The sequence below is a fragment of the Cavia porcellus genome, unplaced genomic scaffold, assembly GCF_034190915.1.
Source record: "Cavia porcellus strain 051 isolate PalLab524CR breed Dunkin Hartley unplaced genomic scaffold, mCavPor4.1 scaffold_17, whole genome shotgun sequence".
NCBI lineage: Eukaryota > Metazoa > Chordata > Mammalia > Rodentia > Caviidae > Cavia > Cavia porcellus.
The window spans coordinates 23,565,327-23,585,881 of NW_026947500.1; the positions used below are offsets into that span (position 1 = coordinate 23,565,327).

General features: G+C 57.8%; 1 protein-coding gene across 37 annotated transcripts in view; it reads right to left on the reverse strand.

Annotated features, from left to right (window-relative positions):
• Nrxn2 (neurexin 2) overlaps nucleotides 1-20,555 on the reverse strand; it is a 106,702-nt gene that overhangs the window by 30,915 nt on the left and 55,232 nt on the right. For 15 of the 37 annotated variants that reach the window (XM_063227461.1, XM_063227460.1, XM_063227443.1 and 12 more), the window contains 8 exons: nucleotides 19,594-19,980; nucleotides 19,198-19,401; nucleotides 13,189-13,215; nucleotides 11,684-11,803; nucleotides 10,904-11,285; nucleotides 10,089-10,279; nucleotides 8,603-8,776; nucleotides 8,136-8,255 (listed from right to left, as the gene is read on the reverse strand). In XM_063227461.1, the coding sequence (XP_063083531.1) occupies nucleotides 8,136-8,255; nucleotides 8,603-8,776; nucleotides 10,089-10,279; nucleotides 10,904-11,285; nucleotides 11,684-11,803; nucleotides 13,189-13,215; nucleotides 19,198-19,401; nucleotides 19,594-19,980 (1,605 nt within the window). Of the gene's footprint in view, nucleotides 1-3,279; nucleotides 4,319-8,135; nucleotides 8,256-8,602; nucleotides 8,777-10,088; nucleotides 10,280-10,903; nucleotides 11,286-11,683; nucleotides 11,811-13,186; nucleotides 13,216-19,197; nucleotides 19,402-19,593; nucleotides 19,981-20,555 lie in introns of those variants that run through there. The other 22 variants (XM_063227442.1, XM_063227433.1, XM_063227432.1 and 19 more) reach the window with 5 other exon arrangements.

Sequence of the window (20,555 nt, forward strand, 5' to 3'; positions counted from 1 at the left end):
GTGGCCTAACCCAGACTCAAACATAATCAGTCTGTGTAAAAATCACCCACGCAGTGATTCCCCCCAGGGTTAAAACTACATGTGCAGACTCTGCCTGTGTCCCTGCCACATCAGAAGCCATGATGGAAACCTTCTGGAAGATATAGAACTGTGAAATGATAAAATATCTTGCACGATCCAAAAAAGCCTGAATCCTAGTGCTCACAGCCAACACCAGATCCTTCTGTGAGAACTTCCACAACCCAGAGATGTGTTCTCCACAGGTCCAGATCCCTAAGCACAGCTCCATCTTGATCCAGAATCCCAGAATACATCCCTTCAACTCCTAACCCCACTCCTGGCCAGAAACCATCCAGTCTGAAACCCATGTCAACACATCCATGTCCAGAATCAAAATACATGCCCCACTCATTCATAAACAGGTGAAAAATCCAGAAACTGTGGACGCTACCGATTAGGAACTGAGCTGGAATTAAATCCTCCTTTCATGGCTCCTGGGGGTCCCAGAAATGAATGTTGAGAGCTGAGAGTGCCAAAACTTTAAAACTAGAACTGGAAGTGAGGAGGAGGAGGGTCGAGGGGCAGCAGAGCATCACCTCTTGAGTCCATTTTTAGGACCCAAGGGTGCTGATCTTTCCAAGCCTCAGAGCAGCATCAGGTGCAGAAGTGTTAGTGGTGTCGGGGGAGGCAGGAGGGTCATTATGTAAGAGGAGGGGGTTGAGGTTGGGAGTGGAGATGGGGGGGCGCAGCAAGAGAAGGGGCAAAGGCGTGGAGAAACTCAGCTTCTTGGAGAAGACTCTAAGAAGAGCAAGTGGAGACCAAGGGTAGAAAAGAGACAGACTCACCATGGCAGGGAAGCCTGGCCCATCCTCCAGCCCAGCGAGCCTGGAGTTCTAGAATAAGCCAGTCTTGTCAGCTCCTGCCATGGGGAGGGGTCACCCAAGACAGGGGTCTCCCCGCTTCTCTTCTGGCTTTCCTTAGACCCTCTCCCTCTTTTCAGCTGCCCCACCCCTCAGGATTCTTCTCCCCTCCCCCTTCAGCCACCTTCCATCACTGTTTTGTGGCACTGTCTAGCTCCTCTACTTCCCTGAGGTGCCGGGCAACTGGCTCTCTCTTCTGCAGTCCCAACACCAACATCCCTCCCCCTTCCCCCTCAGAGCTCTGTCCACATGTGTCCCTGCAGCACACCGGAAGCCACGGAGAAGCCTTTTGGGAGATCTAGAATTGTGAGAGGATGGAACGCCCTGCACAGCCAGGAAAGCCTTGGCCCATGCTCTTTCCCTCTGCCCACCTCCTGCTCCTTGACCGACCCTGGGCCCTCCAGCTCCTGAGCCCCTCTTCCATCCTTGGGCCAGCACCTCTCTCTCCTTGCCTTCCTCTCTCACCTCCTCTCCCCCTGCAAAGCCCTTCCCCAGTACACCTGGCTCCTCCTGCCTGCCTCACCCTCTGGGCCTTGCCTTGGTGCCCAGAGAGACCATGACCTCAGAGCCAGAAGAGGACAATGAAGAGGGGCAGGGAGGTAACAAGGGCCAGAGAGATCCTGAAGAGGGAGAGAGGTTTCAGATTAGGAGCAAGGTGTGTGGTGGGGACATGGGTAAGAGAAGCTGGGAGTACTCCATGGGAGACACCACAGGGACAGATTGGACAGGGAAGCTATGTCAGAGAGCAGAGAAGTAAGAAATGAAGAAGGGTGTCTGAAGGGGCCACTCCTGGGGAATGGATGAAACAAAAGTAGAGGCACAAGAAGCAGAAGTAGGAGAAGAGGGAAGAGGCCAGAAAGGGGGGTGGAAAGACTAGAGGTGCTATGCGGGCTCACAGGCTGGGTAGCAAGGACCGACAGATGCAGAACAAGCAGGGAGGCTGGACCGGGTGTGGAATGGAGGCAGTGAGGGTGCAGCCTGGGAGGCATGCAGGTGCAGGTGGAGAACATGGTGGAGGAGCAACAATGAAACCACGAGAGAGGTGGAGAAGCAAGAAAGAAGTGCTGAGCACCCGGGATGGGCAGGGACGGAGGGACAGAAGCGAGAGGCCGCCCTGCCAGAGTGGAACGTGACCCAAGCACAGTGAGGAGAGGGCACAGGAGTCACCGCCAAGCTGATGGGAACCTGGAGGTGCCAGAGCACCCAGGTGGGAAGTGATGGCACAGAGGTGGCAGGAGAGGACAGAGGACACAGAGATGGGAGATGACAGGAAGACAGGAGTTAGACAGCGGGAGGGCAGGATGGGATGGGAAACCGAAGGCGAAAGGTAGAGATGCAGATGGAGGCGAGGGCTGCCCTGTGGAAAGCGTAGGGAAGTGATGAACAGCCTGGACAGCACAATAAGTGACGGAAGCTCTGGAATGGGACACCGTGGGGTCTGAGATGAAAAATGATGGGACACAGAGTAAAATAAAATGGAAGGGGGCAGACACAGCAGGAAATGGGAAATAAAGAGCAAGAAAGTTGTGGTAGAGCGATGGGGGACAGAGACGGGAAGGGATGGCATATGGAGAACCTAGGGGTCTAAGATACAAAGTGACAAGTGAGGGGCCTGAGAGGGAAGGAAGGGCTTGGCGATGGGAGGCTGTGAGGGACTGGGAGAAGCGTGGCAGTGAGTGGACATTGACAGAGGACCCATACAGGCAGTAACAGCCAGCCTGGGTGCACAGAAGCTGGGGCTCCTTCGGTGAGAGCTGTGGGGTCAGAGGTGGGAGCACAGCAGAGGTGAGGTGGTGTGGGTGCTGCCAGATAAGGGGCGTCAGGGTGGGCACACGGGGACAGGTTTGGGAGGTGACAGAAGTCGGGTAACAGAAAAAGAAGGGAAGGCTGCTGCAGAGACAGAGGTAAAAGAGACATATGCAGAAATGAAGGAACAAGCCATGGGACATGTCAGAGGCAGAGGTGACGGATGGGGGCACCAATGGGGAGGGAGGGAGGGAGGGTGCGGCAGAGGTGGAGGTGAGACAGATGTGAGAGATGGCATGGGGCAGAGATGGAGGTGATGAGGAAGAGAACCGAGGGGAGGGCTGCACAGTAAGAGCGGGAGGACCAAGAACGAGGGGACAGGGGAGCAGGGAGGGGGCAACAAAGCAGACAGGGACGAGGGGGAGAAGACAGGCAAGGGGCAAAGTGATGGAGAGCATGGTGACTGGGGCGGCGGAGCCCGAGGTAAGGGTGGGGCAGAGACGAAGGGGACCGGTGAGGGGGAGGCACGGCTCGGCTGCAGCCGGGGTGCGGCCGCAGGGGCTTGGGCGGTGCATCCGGAGGCCCGAGCCGCCGGCGTCGCAGCGCCACTTACCGTGCCCGCCGCGGGTGAGGAAGGGCATGCGGTTGATGGCGATGGGCACGGTGCCGTGCTTGCTGTGGAAGTGGTGGACGTGGTGGGTGGTACTGAGGCTGGACGAGACCCGGGCCCCCTCAGCCGCCCCCAGCAGCAGCAGCAGCAGCAGCAGCGGCAGCAACGGCGGCAGCAGCGACAGCGGCGGCAGAGGTGGCGGCGGCGGCGGCGGCGGCAGGGGCCGGGCCAGGGCGGGGGGGCGGCGCGGGCACCCCCCCGGCCCGCTCCCTCCGGGGGGCATCTCGGCCCGCGGGCGGCCGCCTCACAGCCCCATGGCTGGGGGCGGGGACGCGGGGCGGCGCAGCCCCGCGAAGCCCCCCTCCGGCTCCGAGCTCGGGGAGGGGGGTAGAGGTGAAGAGAAGGAAAACCAGAGCCCCAGCCTCAGTCCCGAGCCAACGAAATCAACCGGAGCCCGCCGGGGAATCCGGGATCCGCGGGGCGGCGACGCCGAGGTTCAGGACGCCTGGGTCCATCGCGAGGAGCTAGGGGTCCCCCCGCATGCCGCGGGTCCGCGCGGCGCTGAGGGCCGTCAGCGCCCCGGGGGAGGGGGCATGGTGCCGGGCGGGGACGGGGAGCGCGGGGAAATCCTGCGGAAAAACCGCGCGGGCCGGGAGGGGGGCTGCGGGCCGCAGGAGGGGAGAGGGACGGAGGCCCGGCTCCCGGGGAGCGCGAGGCCGACAGAGGCCGGGGAAGGAAGGAGCGGCCAGGGGGTGGGGGCAGGAGGGGGAAGGGAAGCAAATCCGGGTGAGGGGGATTGCAGGGAGAGGAGAGAAGGGGAGCGGGCTGAGCTCGGAGAGGCGCGAGCCTGCGAGATTTCGGCGGAGAGATGGAGGCAGCGGAGTGTTGCAGCAGAGAGGCAGAGAGGGTTGGAAGGGAGAGGGCGGGCGGGAGGGAGGAAGAGGAGGAGGGAGGGGAGGGAAGCGAGGGGGGGCAGGGCGCAGGGGCCGAGCGGCTCCCGAGCTGCGGGCGGCGCTGGGCAGCTCCGCGGCGGCACCTGGCTAGCCCGCCGGGCGCTCGCCTCTCCTCGGCGCGCGCGCCTTCCGCCCGGGCGCGCGCTCCCCGCCCGCGCCCCTCCCCCTGCTCGGCCCCTCCCCCCACTCCCTTCCTCCTTCTCTCCTACCCTCCCTCCTCCCTCCTCCCGGAGAAGGGGCCCTGCTGAATAATTGAACAGGACTGAGGCTAGCGAGAGAGGCCGTCGTTCTCTTCTCTCGCGCACACACACACCTGGTCAAGCCCCAGGAGTGCTCGCTGGCCCAGGACAGAGATGTGGCCACGGCCACCTCTTCACGCACCGCTCTGAGCGCACGTGCACACTGGGACAGGATGGGCTTGGTTTGGAGACACCCACGTGTGCACACAGGCGCCCTCGGATCAGCACAGAGATGCATACATGTGCTCGAAGGCCGCTGGCACACCAGCGCACTCTCAGCCGGGCGGGGGCTGCACTCACAGAGACACACACGCACGCACATACTGATCTGATCACAGGCAGCAAGCAGCCAGCACACACACCCTAAGGCTCACCTGCCAAAACAGGGTCACCCATCCCCACACGAGGCACCCAGAGCCCCACAGGAACCCAAGGGTAAGACTGGGCCACACACAGACAGTGTCCCCCACCCCAGCCCTCCAATCTGTCCTCCCCTCTCCTGCTTCCCTTCCCTAGCCTCCCCCTCTCCCTAGACCGGATTCCAGACACCCACCCCAAGTGTCCCATTAGGACAAAGCCTTTCCTGGGTCACTCAAGTCCAGGAAAGGCAGCCATTTCTCTTTCAGGGTGCCCTTCCTATCTGCCACCCTAACTTCTGAGGACTTTGGGAGGCATGTGCAGGGTGACTTCTTTCCTTCCATCCGGATGCCACATCCACACATCAGCCTGCTTGGACAGGGCAGAGAGTGCAGTGGAGAGAAGTGGACATAGAGAGGGCAAAAGGAAGTGGGGGAGAACACAGAGGGCTGACAGGGTGGGGAGCTGGCTCCTGCCTACTGCTTCTGAGTTCCATTTTGGAGCAAAAGTGTCCCATCGAGTCCTGTGTACTGCCCCTGGCAGCTGGGTGCAGTCAGAACCCAGGACAGCTCCCCATTGGTGCCACTGCACTTCTTCCACCCTTACAAGCAAGCCCAATGTGGCCTCTGTCCTTCAAAAGTGAAGGGGTCCTCAGAGGCACCTAGGAGGAGCTTTAGGATGGTGGGGGTCCCCATAAAGGAGATGGTAGGCTGAGCCTCCCGGAGGCTTCGTCCTCCTGCCCTCTCTAGCCCAGGCTTGTGCCCCTCGCTCTGGAATACAGACTGACACAGTTCTGAGCAGGCAGAAAATTTATGGCCCTGGAGGGAGGGAGGGAGGAGCCGGTGGCAAGAGGAGAGGAAGGGAAACCGCCTAGAGGCCAATCAATATCAGTGAGTGGGAAGTGGAGTCAGAGGGGGTGATGTTGGGGTAAAACAGGAGAGAGACAGAGGTGTACAAGAGATCAATAGAGGCTGTCGAGATGAGCAGAGACAGGGAGAGGAGAGGGAGCACTGGCCTCTTGGGAGTGCAGGAGATAGTAGGGGACAGCGAAGCCCAGGGGCTTCTGCTGAGGAAGGGCCCCCCCCATCATCTCATTTTCTTTCTCTCCCCTTCCCTCTCCTTAATCAAAGGAATGGATTCTCTCCCTCTGATTTTCTCCCCTATCTTCCCAGAGCAGATTTCTGAGCCTTAGAGGAAAACAAAAGTCCCTTCACCGCCCCTAGGGATAATCGCAGGTGGAGAAACTGAGGCAGAGAGAATGGTGTGTCCTGAAGACTGAAGACTGAGGCCCTTCTCAGCCTTCTTCCACCAGAAAGCCCACTCCCCTCCCCGACCCTCTTCCTGTCTGCTTTGTCTGCGCCTCCCTCCTCTCTCCTCACTCCTCCTTCTTCTCAGGCCCAGACTCCTCCATGTTCCCAGCGGCCCCAGTGCCCTCACGCTGGCTGTTTCTGGGCTGGGCCCCCATTTGACCTTGTACACATGGAGGCACCAAGCCAAGAAGACCAGTCACGGAGAGGGCATGGAAAATCAGAGACAAGAGAAAAGCCCTAGCAGATACCTCACCCCCAAACTGGTGCATCTCAGAGGCTCTCCAGGACAGCACTGTCCCCACGTGGGCTCCCAGATGCACCCACCTTGTCTTTAGCTCGATTGTTTTTCTCAGGCTGCGCCATTGCCAGACACACAGACCAGTGCTTGTGGATGGGAACACTTCCCAAAATGGGCCCTGCTCTGTGATCCCAGCTCACTCTCTCTCTCTGTCCCACCACCCAGCCAAGTAGCTCTTCCCACCCCAGCCCTACAGGCCTTTCCCAGCCCATCTCCATGGCCTCCTTCCAGAAGCCTCCCCTCTATGCGAAATAGTGACTGCAGGCATCCGCACTTCTTAAACCAGATTCCCTTCATTGCAGGCAAGAAATGCCCATGGCAGGTAGCACCACCACCCCAGAATTTAGTGATTGAAGGATGGAGGTAACAGTCAGAGCCTAGGGACAAAGGTTCCCACTGAGCTGTATCACCAACGCCCTATGACTTGAGGCTTGGCCTCCTCCTCACGTAGGCAGGAAAGATGGTCTTCTTCAAGAATCAAAGGGAAGGGGGCTGGGGATTTAGCTCAGCGGCCTAAGCGCCTACATTGTAAGCGCGAGGTCGTGAGTTCAATCCCCAGTACTGATAAAAAAAAGGAATCAAAGGGAAAATCCCTGGTAAGGGCCATGAGTGAGCAGTGTCCCTATCAAGCAGCATAGTTACCATCTTCTCCAGAGCTGTGCCAAGTGGAGCTACCTGGTGGGAAGAAGCCCAGCCACACCCTCGCCCTCAGCAGCCAGGCCTAAGAGTCCCTGAGTTGGCTCTCAGGGAGATTTGCAAGGCACAGAGGGCATCAAGTTAGATGAGGACAATCCTTGGGGACACAGTGGGGTGTGGTAAGACCCAAGGGCCAGCAGAAAAGTGTGGAGGGAGATGGTGGGACACTTTTTCAGGAGAAGGAAAAACCAACACCCAACCAAAAGCCCCAACCCCTGGAACCGACAGGTTTCCCCATTAGCAGGGCTCAGGCCAGATGCAGTCCAGCAGCATGGAGCAGAGGCAAGGGCACTGACTTGAGTTCTTACCCCAGATCTGTTACTGATACCCCCCAGAAACCCCCTGTTCCTCTCCAGGCCTCACTTCTATGCTTGTAAGGCAGAGAAACCCCTGTGTGTTTTCCACTTGGTCTCTCAGCAGGGTCCCCGAGAAACCTCTCACACCATGCTCTGCTCAGTCATCTGAAGCAAACTCCAAAGCCCCTTAGTGGAAGGCAGGCTTGCTCCTGTGCCTCACCCAGCTGCTTCCCCTCAGCCAAGCTCTTGCCAGCTGTTGGCCACCTACCACTGGGGACTAGAAAGCGCTGCTGAGGTCACACTCTCTGGAGAGGGACTCACACAGTATGCAAGTTGGCAGGCAGATGTCCAGTCAGGGAAAAGAACCAAGTGAGAACATCAGGGAATGTCCTTGTGGCTCAAGGGGACAACCATCAGCTGGGGTTCTTGGGGGAGGAAGAGGGGCCAGCAGGGCCCATGTCCAGAGAATCCAGCTGTCCCACCAGCCCAGAATGTGAAGGCAAGGCATCTATTGATAGAGGTCCAGAGATTCAGGGCACAGCCATCTGCACAACCTCAGAGGAAGGCTCTGAGAAAGAATAACAGGCCACAGCTCCCCTGGGATCCTGGGGGCAAGGGATGAGAAGCGAGCATGCAGCATAGATCTTGGGCTCTGAGACCCTCCTTCCACCCCTACAGTCCCTGTGGCTACCCCCCCCCCCGACACTCACGGTCATTGCAGATGGGGCCTCCATAGGAAGTCATGGTGCAGTCACAGGTGAAGCCATCCCACTGCTGCAGGCAGACGCCCTGGTTGGCACAGGACTCTTCGGTGCAGGTGGTGCTGGGGCCTGGAAGGGACAGGAGAAAGAAACACACCCCAGGCTCAGCCAAGCACTCCACTCCTAGGTGTGGGGAAGGTTTGGATACTGCTCCCAATGCTGACCGTTGGATGGAGTGAGAATGCCAGGTCTGGCTTGGCCTTGCCCTGGGTGATAAGGGGCTAGGGCAGGTGGTGACAGGCCAGGTGATGCTTCACTCTCCTGCGCCCTGACCCAGAGCACTGGGGATGGGCTCCCTCAAGGCCTGAAGGAAGCCACAGTGCTGAGCACAGGCCACCTGCCTGCCCTGGCCTGGCCTTCCCTGCAGCTGCCCCTCTACTCAGCAAAGTCACCACTGCTGAGCCTTCTACACTCACCATCACAGCCCCTCTCCACCTGCCCAATGCGGTGCAGGGCGTCTGCGATGAGGTCTGGGAGGCGCCCATTGAGGTCCACAGAGGCCAGGCAACCCTGAAAGCCATCCCGGGAGGCCACCAGCTTGGGCAGGTTGCTGAACATATTCTTGCTCAGGCCACCAATGTACAACTCCCCTGAAAAAGAACCGAGTCACCACCCAGGCATCTTGGCCCTCATTCACCTCCCAGGATAATGGCATCCCTCTTTCACATCTTTCCAGCCCTCTGGGAGGCTCCAGGCACCCCCAGCAGAGATACAGCAGTGACCTGCAGATCCCCACCCCCACCTCTGCCTACTTCCTTCTCCACTTTGCCATCTGCCTGCTCCCCTCCCAGATAAGCCCAGATGACTGCAGGAGGGGTGGGGCAGCCGAAGGAGCCTGCTCTGTGCTCTCTCCCACATGGCTGATTCCAGTTCCGGCCCTGTAATCAGGGCCTTTCACGTACGTGCAGCCCCATCTCGGCCACCCCCGCTTCCTCACTCCCCTTTCCAGAACTCTTTCAGCCTCTCCCAAAGCTCTCCTAGATGTTCTAAGCCCAGTGCCTTTCCCCAGCCACTGGGGCTCTGAGAAGATCATGTCCTCCGGGACGTCTGATCTCCAGCTTGGCACATAAATCCCCGGAAGCCTTGGCCAGCACACAGCAGAGCCTTGAGGCCTTCAGCCAACACGCTGGCCTTGGCCAGGGGCTAATGAGGGTATCCCAAGACCTGCAGTAGCCCCTGGGGCTGCTGCCACTTCAGATTCCCTGTGACACAGCGCCCTCTCCTGGAAGCAAGGAGGATTCTCGGCACCATGCCAGGAGATCTGGCCACTCTCAGGTCTAAGGGGAGTGGGGATAAACTCACTGTTGTTTTTGAGGACCTCCCCAGGTTCTGGCAGTTTAGGTCCCCATGGGGCTAAGGGCTGTTGGCACAAAGATGCCAGTGGGCTCCGGAGCAGCCACAATTCTCCTGTTCTGATGCTCAGCCTCTTAGCCTCTTCCTGCTCACTCGCCCGTTCTGGAAGGAGCTGATGCCCACTGGAGAATGGGACCGAGGTGTGACCCAGAGTGAGGCAACCAATGCCACAATGCACCAGGGTAGCCCGGATCCTACTGCTGTCTTGGCTCCTCCTCTACCCTAACCAGAGCAACACCAAGGCTTCTCCATCTTGGGGCCTAAGAGGTCCTTGAAAGGCCTAGCTCTGGAATCAAGCCACCAAGCACCCATGAGACACACACTGCTACCAGTGCTTTGTGTTGAGAGGTGAACTCACAGAGAGAAGAGCTGAGTGGGACTTGACAGGAAACTGTCAGCTGGACATACAGGGGAAGGGGATGAAAGACAGAAACTAGGGCCAAGAGGACAAGGACCCAAAAGAAGCAGCATCTGGGGAAGGAGTGATCTTGCTGGGGTAATGGGGTAACTGGGCCAGGGCCAGGCCTTCTCCAGAGGCCCCAGCCCCACCTTTGAGATCGAGGTTTCGGGCGCCATTGGAGTGCTGCGTGACAGTGCGGGAGTCAATCTTGAGCGTGTGCACGTTGCCTGGGTCCCTGGACACCACCACGTTGTGCCACTGGTTGTCATTGACTGGTTTGTCTGAGTTCCCCTTCATCAAGGACGGGCCATTCCCCAGGTCAAACACGTAGTGGATGTACCTGCCCCACAGTAGGGAGGAGACACTGGGTCAGGGTGGGGCATTGCTGGGAAGATGGGGAAGGAGGAACTATGGCTGTGGGGGTCCTAGGAGCTGGGGCAGATGGGACTGGGGGGGAGATGTTACAGGAGAAACCAAACCAATGGCAGGAGGGCTACAGTGTGAGGTCTTGTCATGGGAAAGAAACAGGGACAGAGGGCCACCAAGGAGTTGGCTCTTGTGACACAGGCTCAGAAGAGAAACTGGAGGAAGTGGGAGGTTTGTGGAGCAACAGGGTCCCCTAGAAGCCAGAACAGAGCTACTCTGGGGTGAGATCTTCCAAGCAGGGACTGAGCTGAATGCTGCCTGTAGACATACACTGCCACCAGTGCTTCTCTGACCTTGGCCAGAGAAGGGTGGTGTGATGGAAGCCCTGGCAAGGAAGCAGCTGGGGACTCCACACCCTAGAAGGGGGCGCTTCTTATCTGTTTGGCTGAGGAGGGAGCCTGCTGGTAATTGGGAGACCTGAGCCTTGATCTGCGGTTGGGGGGGCAGTGGGTACTCCTAGCGGCGAGGGAAGGTGTATCTGGGTCAGCAAGGGAAAGGGATCACTTCATTGACAGTGCCGCAGTGCCCAGCCCCTCACCCCTTGACTAGCTCGATGACAATGAAGTCATTGCCGTTGCCCGAGTTAAACAGGAGAAGCCCATCAGGTGCCGTGGTCTTGAACTGGAAGAACAGGTGCATGGAGGCATAGGCTTGGAGTGTGGCGAGGGCCAAGTAGCTGCTTCGACTCTTGAAGGTGACAGGATCGGCCACGATGGCACGCAGGCCAAAGCGAGCATTGAGCTCACAGTAAGTGATGTCGCCATCCTTGCACTGGTCCATGTAGGGCTGGCCATTGAACACCAGCCCACTCAGGTGCCCAATGAAGTTGGAGGGCACCACGGAGATAAACCGCCGCTCGGTCATGATGCCCGTCTCAATGTTCTGGAACTCCAGCCGCGTGTGGGCTCCTGCCATCTGTCCTGCTTGGGACAGGAGACCGAGATGAAGACGATGGCTACAGAGCATAGATCATGGGGTCATTTCTGGGTTGGGGCCTCAGATTTCCAGGATAATTCTCTCCACAAGAGGCCACACATGAGTCGCCTCAGTAGAGATGCCCCGGACCAGTGCTAGCCCAGTTCCTGGCAGAGTGGTGGGACTCATGACTTCAGGGTCACAGGCTTCCAGAGAAACACTGCCTCGGGGGGCTGACATGGTCCCTGGGGCCTAGCTTCCCACAAAATACCACCCCAAGGAGCAAATGGCAGAGGTGGTTCTCAGAACGGTTCCCTAGGAACAGCACACAAGGCAATGTTCACCAAGAAGCAAGCACGGGTCACTAGAAATGTGTCAACCACCCTCCACCCAGGCTACCTACCCTCCACGGTCACATTGTCCACAGACAGCTGCAGGCTCTTGCCACGCCGTACCACTCTCACTGTGTGCCACTCATTGTCATTGAGCTTGTGGCCCGCAAAGAGCGTCTCGGGGCCTTTACCTGCAGCACCAAGGGGGAGGTGAGCACAACCCTACGTAGGCCCTCAGGCAGGTTCACACTCTACCCCAGACCCTTGGTAGTGTCACCCACACGTGTGCACACAAGGACACACATTCACAGCCCCTAGAGCGCATGCACATATAGAGTTTCTACACAAACTCAGATGACCTGCAGACTGTCATTTTATGTGGGCGCACAGGGTGCCTTCAAATAGGATATGCAGTGAACAGCACCCATGAAGTTGCACCCTGAGGACCTACACAGACACACCTGCAACCAACACACCTCCCCAGACTGCCAAGGACCTGCAACGTGTGCTGCCAGGAACTACATTCCCAGAACATGACCACAGATCTGATACCCTCAGAAGCTCCCAGAGCACAACGGCACACCCCAGTGGCAATGTGCACCCACAACTTCATACTCCACCCAATTGCCCAGCTTCCCCATCTTCGGGGGGCCCAGTGTGGCTTCTGCACGTGCCTGCCTACCTCCAGAACATGCAACCACCCTCATGGTTCATAAAGAGCTGGCACAGCCAGAGGGGAATGTTCTGTATTTTAGGAATTCTGATCATTTATTCAACATTGGGATTATCAGTCTCCGGAGTTTAAAATCAAACATACTTATCTTGCTGGCCTTTGCAGCAGTCCCGGGTCACCCCTGAGCCACTTGATGTTCTAGGTGGGGCGCTGAGGGTGCTGCTCTTAAAGGACCTCCAGGGTGCATGCACCATACCACACACACGCACACACACACAAAGAGCCCCTAATCATAGTCTAAATTCTCACACTGCCTCAGGTGACCTGATTTTAGAGCACGCCACAAACACTGAAGCCAAGCCTCCTCCCAGTCACACAAGCACATCCAGGGTTGGTCAGACTGTCTTGCTTTCTGACCCTCGCCAACAGTCCTCACTGGCACTTGTACGCAGGAGCAGCAGGGGGCTAAACTCAGATGCGTGGACACGCCCCTCTTGCGTGCATGTTTCCGGCATGCCTCGCCTACCCCCTTGTGGCCACTGCAGGAGATGCAGCGGTATATTTTCAGCCACTCAGGTTCCCACCTGCCCCCAGTTCGGTGGCATTTCCAGGTGCCACCCAGCCTCTGATGTCCATCCCTTCCTTACCCTCCTGCTGACCTGGGCGACAAGGTTTCCTGGTCTTCCCTTTCCCAGAAAGCAATGAGCAACTTGACTATAGGCCCTTTGCCAATGGCCCTGGTTTTGTTTCATCCCGTTCGCTCTGCCCCCTACAACCTCCCTTGTCCTCCCCCACCCCCACTATCCAACCCCCAGAAAGCTTCTGCGCCCTCCCTCCCTAAATCCCAGCGTCCAGCATCCCGGTCCCTTTAGGTTTCTGCAGAAGAAGAGGGAAGCCACTTACTGGGTGCGCAGCCGACGCGCAGGCAGTCTGGGGGGGCCATGGGGCGGGCAGAGGGGGAGGGGAGACAAAAAGGCAGAACAAGTTTTTTTTTTTTTTTTTTACATCCTTCACATGGAGGGGTATCTGCGGGCAGAGGTTCCCCCCAGGGCCACTTTCCGGGGACTACGCGTGCCCAGGTGCCCTCGCCCCTTTCTCAGTTGGACCCCTATTCCTCCCCCCCAACAGGGTTCCCATCCTCCCGAGAGGTGGGAGGTAAGGTGATGGGAAGAGGTTTGTGTCCCCCATTATAGAGGGGCTCAAGCCTCTTGTGCCTGAGGGAGACGGGCACCTTAGGAATCCCAGTTGTACATCTGGGGGTCGCCAGGGGCTGAGGGCTTGGCCACCCCCACATCTCCCAAGTTTCTAGAAAGGAGATGGGTGGGGAGGGCCAGGGTCCTCACATCCCCTCTCTGGTGCGACTCCCTGCTCCGAGCCTAGGTGACATGTCACTCCTTAGGCTCTGAGCTCAATGGAGGAATCTGCCCCAGAGCCCCCTTCCTGAGGTCATCCACCCTCCAAAGCCCCAGGGGCTGACACCACCCTTACAGGAACCTTCCTCCCTATCCTGAGGGATGCCAGGCTTCCCTAAGAGTTGGGGGGCTTCACCTTAAATGAACATTTCATCTGTTCTTAGGGGTCAAGGCCTCTTACATGAGGATAGAATACTGAGGCCCCCCAAAATATGACCTCACCTAGGACACAAGTAGGGACTGTAAGTACAGACTTCCGCCCCTGCCCAATCCTGGCACTGCTATCCCCAGCTTCAAGGCTGGGGTACCCGCAGTGGTCAGCAAGGCCATGTCTGCACAGACTCTGGAGCCCAGGGCCCCATCCTTGGGGGGGGACACTACCTACAGGGTGGGAACAGGGCACTAGGCTCTGAGACAGGGGTTTCCAGCCCTTAGGGTGCCTGCACCTGTCTGCAAGGACCCACCCAAGGGACTGCTGCTGCAGCTGCGTGTAACAGGAGGACCTGGCCCCATCTCGGTCCTAACTCCCTGCGTGACTGGGTGCTGAGGCTCTTGTCTGAGCCTTGGCTTCCTTTCCTATGAGCTGTGGGTTTGGAAGAGGAGGATCCTGAACAGGGGCAGGTGACAGGTGTGCCCTGGGCTGGCCCTTGCCTTTCAGGGAGAGGCTGGTCTCCAGTCTTGGGTTAACAGCAATATCTTGGGTTCCTGTTGCTCTTCCAAACACAGGTTCCACCCACAGACCCCATGACCCAGGATGCATCTGGCACCCCCGGGCCCCTGAAGGTTCCTGCAGTGGAGGTAAACGATGCCCCGTAGCTCTGGAGGCCATGGGTCCCTCAGGCAGTACAGCTGAGCTCCACACGCGTTGTCAACCGCAGCAGAAGAGTGGGGGGAGCAGCCGGGACCCTGAGCCCCAGCCTGGCACCAGCGGAGAGGTGGAGGAAGGTCAGAGGGCAGAGACGGGGAAGTGAGAAGGCAGAGTGAGCGAGAGAAACCAAGAGGGTTCACAGAGAAAAGAGAAAGAACCAAGAGGGAAGAGGAGCCTGGGTGAGGGGGAAGGGATGCAGCACCGGGGTGAGGGTGAGGGTGGGAGGGTGCCAGGCACTGGAGTCAGGTCCCGGGGGCTCTCTCGGGGCCAGCAGAGTCTTCACCAATGAAGGGTCCAAAAAAGAAAAAAAGGGGGCTGGAAGGACAGGCCTGAGAGAGGAACTTGACTCTTACTCTCCCCAGCAGGGGGATGCCAGGATTGGGGAATCCGTCTATCCAGAGAAGAGGTGACCACTTCGGCCCACCCTGCAGTGACTCCACCCTCAGAAGCCTGCTCTGCAGTTCTCAGTGGCAATGAACACCCAAGGGAGGGAGGGGAGGCAGGGACAGGGAGCGAGCTGGAGCGGGCGGCTCCTTCCACACACACACTCACCCACGCACAGCCCAGGGCACGGTGTCCAGTCCCCCACTGACCAGTTCTTGTGCCTTGAGAGCAGGGAATGGATGGACATGACGCCAGCCACCACGGCCCTGGCTGCATAGAGACCAGGATGGCTGGATGTACGAGTGATGGGACCATGACCCACGTGGATAGGAATGCAAGAAAAGGACACAGCTGCCGGTACCCACTCCATCGGGGCCTGAAGGCTTGGAGACAAGAGAGTCCACAGCTCCAATGCAAGGAGCCCAGAAGGCCACCTAGCAGTGGTCAGTGGGAGGGGCTCAACAACCACTAGCCATGCCCTGATGGGCCCTTCCACAGCTCCAGGGACGCAAGGGTGCTGGGATGGAGTGTGTATTTAGGCTGACTTCAGATGCAAACCAGTTAGACTTGCCCTGTGTGACTCAAGAGGGCAGGAGCAGTGGGAACTTAGAACAAGATAGAATTCCAGGAGGGTAGGGTGGCCCTATGGAGGCAGAGCGATGACCAGAATGGCCAGCTCCAAACTAGAGACCTCCCAACACTGGCTCAAAACAGAGGGGCAGGGAGGGAAAGGAATGGAGAGAAAGGGGACACAAAAAGAATTAAGCTGTGTTATGTGCGTGGACCAACTCCCCACGATGAATGCAGTCGTGTACCACAAACAGGCACCAATTCATTTTTAAACATATTTTGAAAAAGGACATGCACATGCAGGCCAACAAAAGAAACCCCTCATGGCTCAGACCGTGTTCTCCTGTCAGCTGTTCGGGGACAGCTAGGGTGCCAGGAAGGAGAAAGTGACAAGTGACAAGACAGGCTGGCCCTGAGCCCAGAGGCCAGACCCAGGCCACACCAGAACAGGTCCAAAAACCCAAGGGACACTACCACACTCTGGGGACAGAGACCACTGCCCCACTTAGGGGCCAGTTCAGTGTCTACAGTTGTTGGGGTTAGGGGCTGAGACATGGAGCAAAATTCAGAGCCTCCTAGTAAGTTTTTGTTTGTTTTCCCCAGTATTAGACATTGAAACCAGAACCCCAGCCCCACCTCTTTTTTGTTTGAGTTTTGTTTGTTTTTGAGATAGGGTCTCACTATGTAGTGCAGGCTGGCCTCAAACTCACAGTGACCCTCCTGCCTCAGCCTCCCGAGTGCTGGGATTATTAGGTATGTGCCACCATGCTCAACACATTTTTTAAATTTTATTTTTGAGACAGCCACTAGGTCCCTGAATTGCCCAAAATGGGCTCATACTTGCAGTCACTCTGCTTCCGCCTCCCAGAGTGCTGGAATGATTGGCCCTTACCATCAGGCCCAGCTGTGGCAGGACCTTTCTGGCCCTGTCGTGTCCAGCAAGCTCCCTATCTGTGGAGACCAGCACTGGATGCTGTCCCCAGCCACCCTGCCATCTAATCAGCGGGAGCCTCGGTCCTCTCCTCAGGCCCAGCACCAAGCGTCTTTCTCCCCACGAGTGTCTGCGGAGGCACCTCTTGCACCTCTGCTCTCCCTCCCTGCAGAAAGACCACAAGGCTGGGGACCAAACCTCCTCAGGCTCCCCGGCATCGAGTCCAGCCCAGGAGTGGAGCTTCATGTGCTCACTTGTTTCTGAGGCCCTGAAGGCCCTGGATGGTAGGCAGGGTGGGGATCAGAATGGGGTTCCCAGGATGAGGCCAGACTAAGTGATGTTATATGGAAATAAGTCCCCAGCCTAGCTGCGAGCTCAGCTCCCCATCCAAGCGCGGCTTTCCTTGGAGAAGGCTGGGTGGGTCCCTGTGTGCTTTGTGTCTGTGTAACAGCTTCAATCCCATTATTCTTTTGAGCCCCCAAACCACCCTAGAAAGCAAGCAGGGTGCAGATTCTCTCCCCATTCTACAGAGAAGAAAAGGGACTCAGAGTGGGGAAATGACTTACCCAGAAGTGAAAGATATCGGGGCTGGATGCCCGGTCTTCTGGCCCCCAGCCTAGTGTTCTTCCCATCCCAGGCCCAGGCTGGGTAGGGGGGTGGGAACCATTTGTCTCCAGTGCCTACAAGGGGCCACTCACCTCTGCGCCTGCATACCAGACGGTATCTGTAGACAGGTGTGTCTGCCCCAAGCGTTCACTTTGACAAGCATGGATTACGCTAGAGATGGCATCCTGTCACATACGTCTATATGGATGGGGCAAGGGGCACGGCTGAGGTGAGAGAGGGGCAGGAGGAGTCCGGCTGGCTATTATCCTAGCAAATTATTCTTTTACTTATTTATTTATTTATTTATGTGCTGGGGATCGAACTTAGGAAGTAACAGGCATTGTGACACTGAGCTATCACCCTGACCTCAGAGACTATTCATAACACTAGGAGACTTCCAGGAGGACCATTTGTTTTCTGGCTTCTGAAAACTTACATGGCAGAAAAACATGCCCATGGAAGAGAGAGAGAGAGAGATCCTGGGAGTACAGGGTCCCAAGAGCCACCAAGATAAGGCTTCCCGACCAAGCATGCTGCTTCCTGTCTAGTCTGAAGATGTCCAAGCTCCTTCCCAGGGGACCGAGGAAGCCCAAGCAAGCAAGAACATGTCTTGCCGGCAGATCCAAGGCCCCAGACTGTCCTGGCTGTGACCTGCCATGCACTCAGCCCTGGGCTTGGCCACACAGAGAACGCACACATGTGTACACAGTCTTGGGCAGTCGGAAGCGTGGAGCCACACACCTGACTGCTGCCTTCCTCACGGGACTATTCCGTGGTACACGGTGCTGTGCAGCCCTGACGAGTATTGGCCAGTGGGTGTTTCCCAGCCTGCTTTGCCCTGCACAGCTACTGCCCACCTCCTGTGAGCTATGGTTCAAGCAGGCCTTCAAGGACCCCTGGAGCCAAGGTGAGGCCCTGGTAGCCTGCTCAGCTCCTCAGGTCCAGCCCCTGCCTCTGCCAGCCAGAAGACCAAAAGGAGAGGTAATGGGCCAACAGGCTGCTGCCCCGCAGACCAAGGTTGGGATGAGATTCTAGACAAACATTTAAAAGCTTAGAGCTCTGTATTGTCTCCAATGGAGGATGCTCATCAACTCAAAAGAGCCCTGCTTCTCCTCTGGGCTGAGGGACGCAGAGTGATGCCAGTGGCCCGAGGGCTTCTACTTGGTGGATCCTTGGGTGCTCTGCTTCCGAATGCTGCAAGAGGCCAGGCTCCATGGACAGCCCTAACCTCGGCCTAAACAGCTGGGGTGAGTGCCTCACTTATACACTGCTGTGGCCCTGGCACTTACAAGATATGCCATCACTGCAAGCTGAGCAGGTGTGCCCAGTGCCCCCTTCTTGCTTAATGATGAAATCTGAATCCCACAAAGAACCTAACAGTCCCATGTGGACACCTGGGGCCTAGCAGGTGACATGAAGCCAAGGCCTGTTCTCCCCCTTAGGTAGGGTTGGAGACATCAGTCTGCTGGCAACCGCACTCCTGCCAGCTCTGTGAGAGGCCATGGGAAAGGCACTGCATGTTTGGGCCAAGATGCTGGGTTTGAGACAGGTACTTGCCCGTTTCCATTAGCTCTGGGATGCTGGTCAAATCACTATGTGAGTTTCTCAGACTGCTAAACAGGGGCAGCAACACCTGCTTCGGGATCTGGTATCTCCACAGGGCAGCTACAGGACTCAGCCATGGAAGGACACAGCGTGGAAAAGACAAGATGGCATGTCCCTGTGTCCAGCATGCTACCAGAGACAGCTCTCTAGACAGAGCCACTGAGGGTGGCTCAGCACCCAGTGGGGCATTGGCAGCACTCCCCAAATGGATGGACCAATGAATGAGTGCAGGGTGTGCACCAAGCAAGAATGAGCAGGGTTAGTGTACAAGGCAGGACAGACGGACACCGCCTGGACTCCACAGAGGTGTGGTCATGCTTGGTCTCCACCCTTCACGGCTGTCATCCCTCTAGGTTATGCATCCCAAGCAAGGACAAGGCTATTGGGAGCTTGGCCCAGGCCATCACCTCCCACCTCCAAACCCTGCTGAAGGCACCTCTCGCTGGCACCAGCACCACCAGCTTCTCCAGACAGAGGGGGAGTAGGTGAGAGGCAGGCTGGGGAGAGGGCCGGGAGGCACAGGGCGGGGTGGTTACCGAGGTTGACAGTGAGCTTCATCTGCCCCCCGTCCAGCTCGAGGCGCAGAGTGTCGGCAGACTCCCTGGAGGTGGTGGCCATCATGAGTCCATACGCCCGCTGAGACATGAAGCGGAGGGACACATCCTCAGCCTCAGTGTGCATGGCATTGGGCAGCATGATCTTCATGTACATGGAACCATCATAGCTCAGAACCGTGGCCTCTGCCCCAGATGGGAGACAGACAGACAAGGGCCAATGGAGGGAAAGAGAAGACCAGAGAATCATCAAAAGATGACAACCATACAAGGAGCACTCTGAAGAGGAAGAGGGGGCAAAGGATGGAAAGTGGGGGCCACCCTGAGGAGGGTGTGGGAATAGGGGGTGGAGATACCTAGGATAAAGACCAGCCTCACCTCTCTCACAGACTCGCCCCAGAAAGCCAGTCCCAATGCAGTCACAGACGAAGCGGTTCCAGCCCTCTCGACAGATGCCCCCATTGCGACAGGGGGCAGATGCACACTGCTTCAGTGTCTCCCGGGAGCAGAAGGGAGCGACACCCACGGCCCCCTGCGCCTCAGCTAGACCCCGAAGGTCTCGGCTCCGTCCATCTATGAAGAGGTCTCGCACACAGCCCACGTAGCCAGCCCGAAGCGCTGCCGTCCACACCTCCGGGGGTAGGGGCAGGTCCACACGGCCCCCCTCAGGGAGGCCACCCAGGTACAGCTCACTCTCCAGGTCTAAGATCTCACTTTCCCCGGTGGCCAAGAACGGTGTGCTTCGGCTGTTCACAGAGATGGAGCCTGGGGACCAAGGGAGAGCAGGTCTCAGGGAGGAAGGCAGGATGGACAGGAGCCATAGCCTGAAAGGTGTCCAGACTCAGCAAGGAGCCCCCCAACCCCGCCCGGACCCCACAGTGGCTTTAGGAAGGCAAGCAGCAGTCTTGGCTCTGAAGCCCAGCTTCACCTGCCCTACTGCCCAAACCCCCTGGCAAAGGTGCCCAGGTTCAGGAGCCACTGTGACCCAGCTCAGCTGTGCTGTGCTATGGCCCTCAGAGGAGGTGCAGGAAGCAGACAGGCCTGGAATCTGAGCCCAGAAAGGGCTGACTTTTCCTGGGCCATCCCCACCAGCCAGCTCCTCAAGCCAGAAACTAGAGCTGGAGAATACTGAGAAAGTGGAAAAGATCTAAATCCAAAGGCTTTTCCCTCCACTCTCATGCACTGAGGTCATCTGAGTGTATGCCTGGCACCTAGAACTTGTATCACTCTAGTGTTTCAAGTGCGCTATCAAACTGGTCCTTGCGACGTCATTTTGCAGGGCAGACAAGGCTCACAGAGAGTCCAAGCCCTGCCTGAGTGGCACAGTGGGAAAAGGGCAG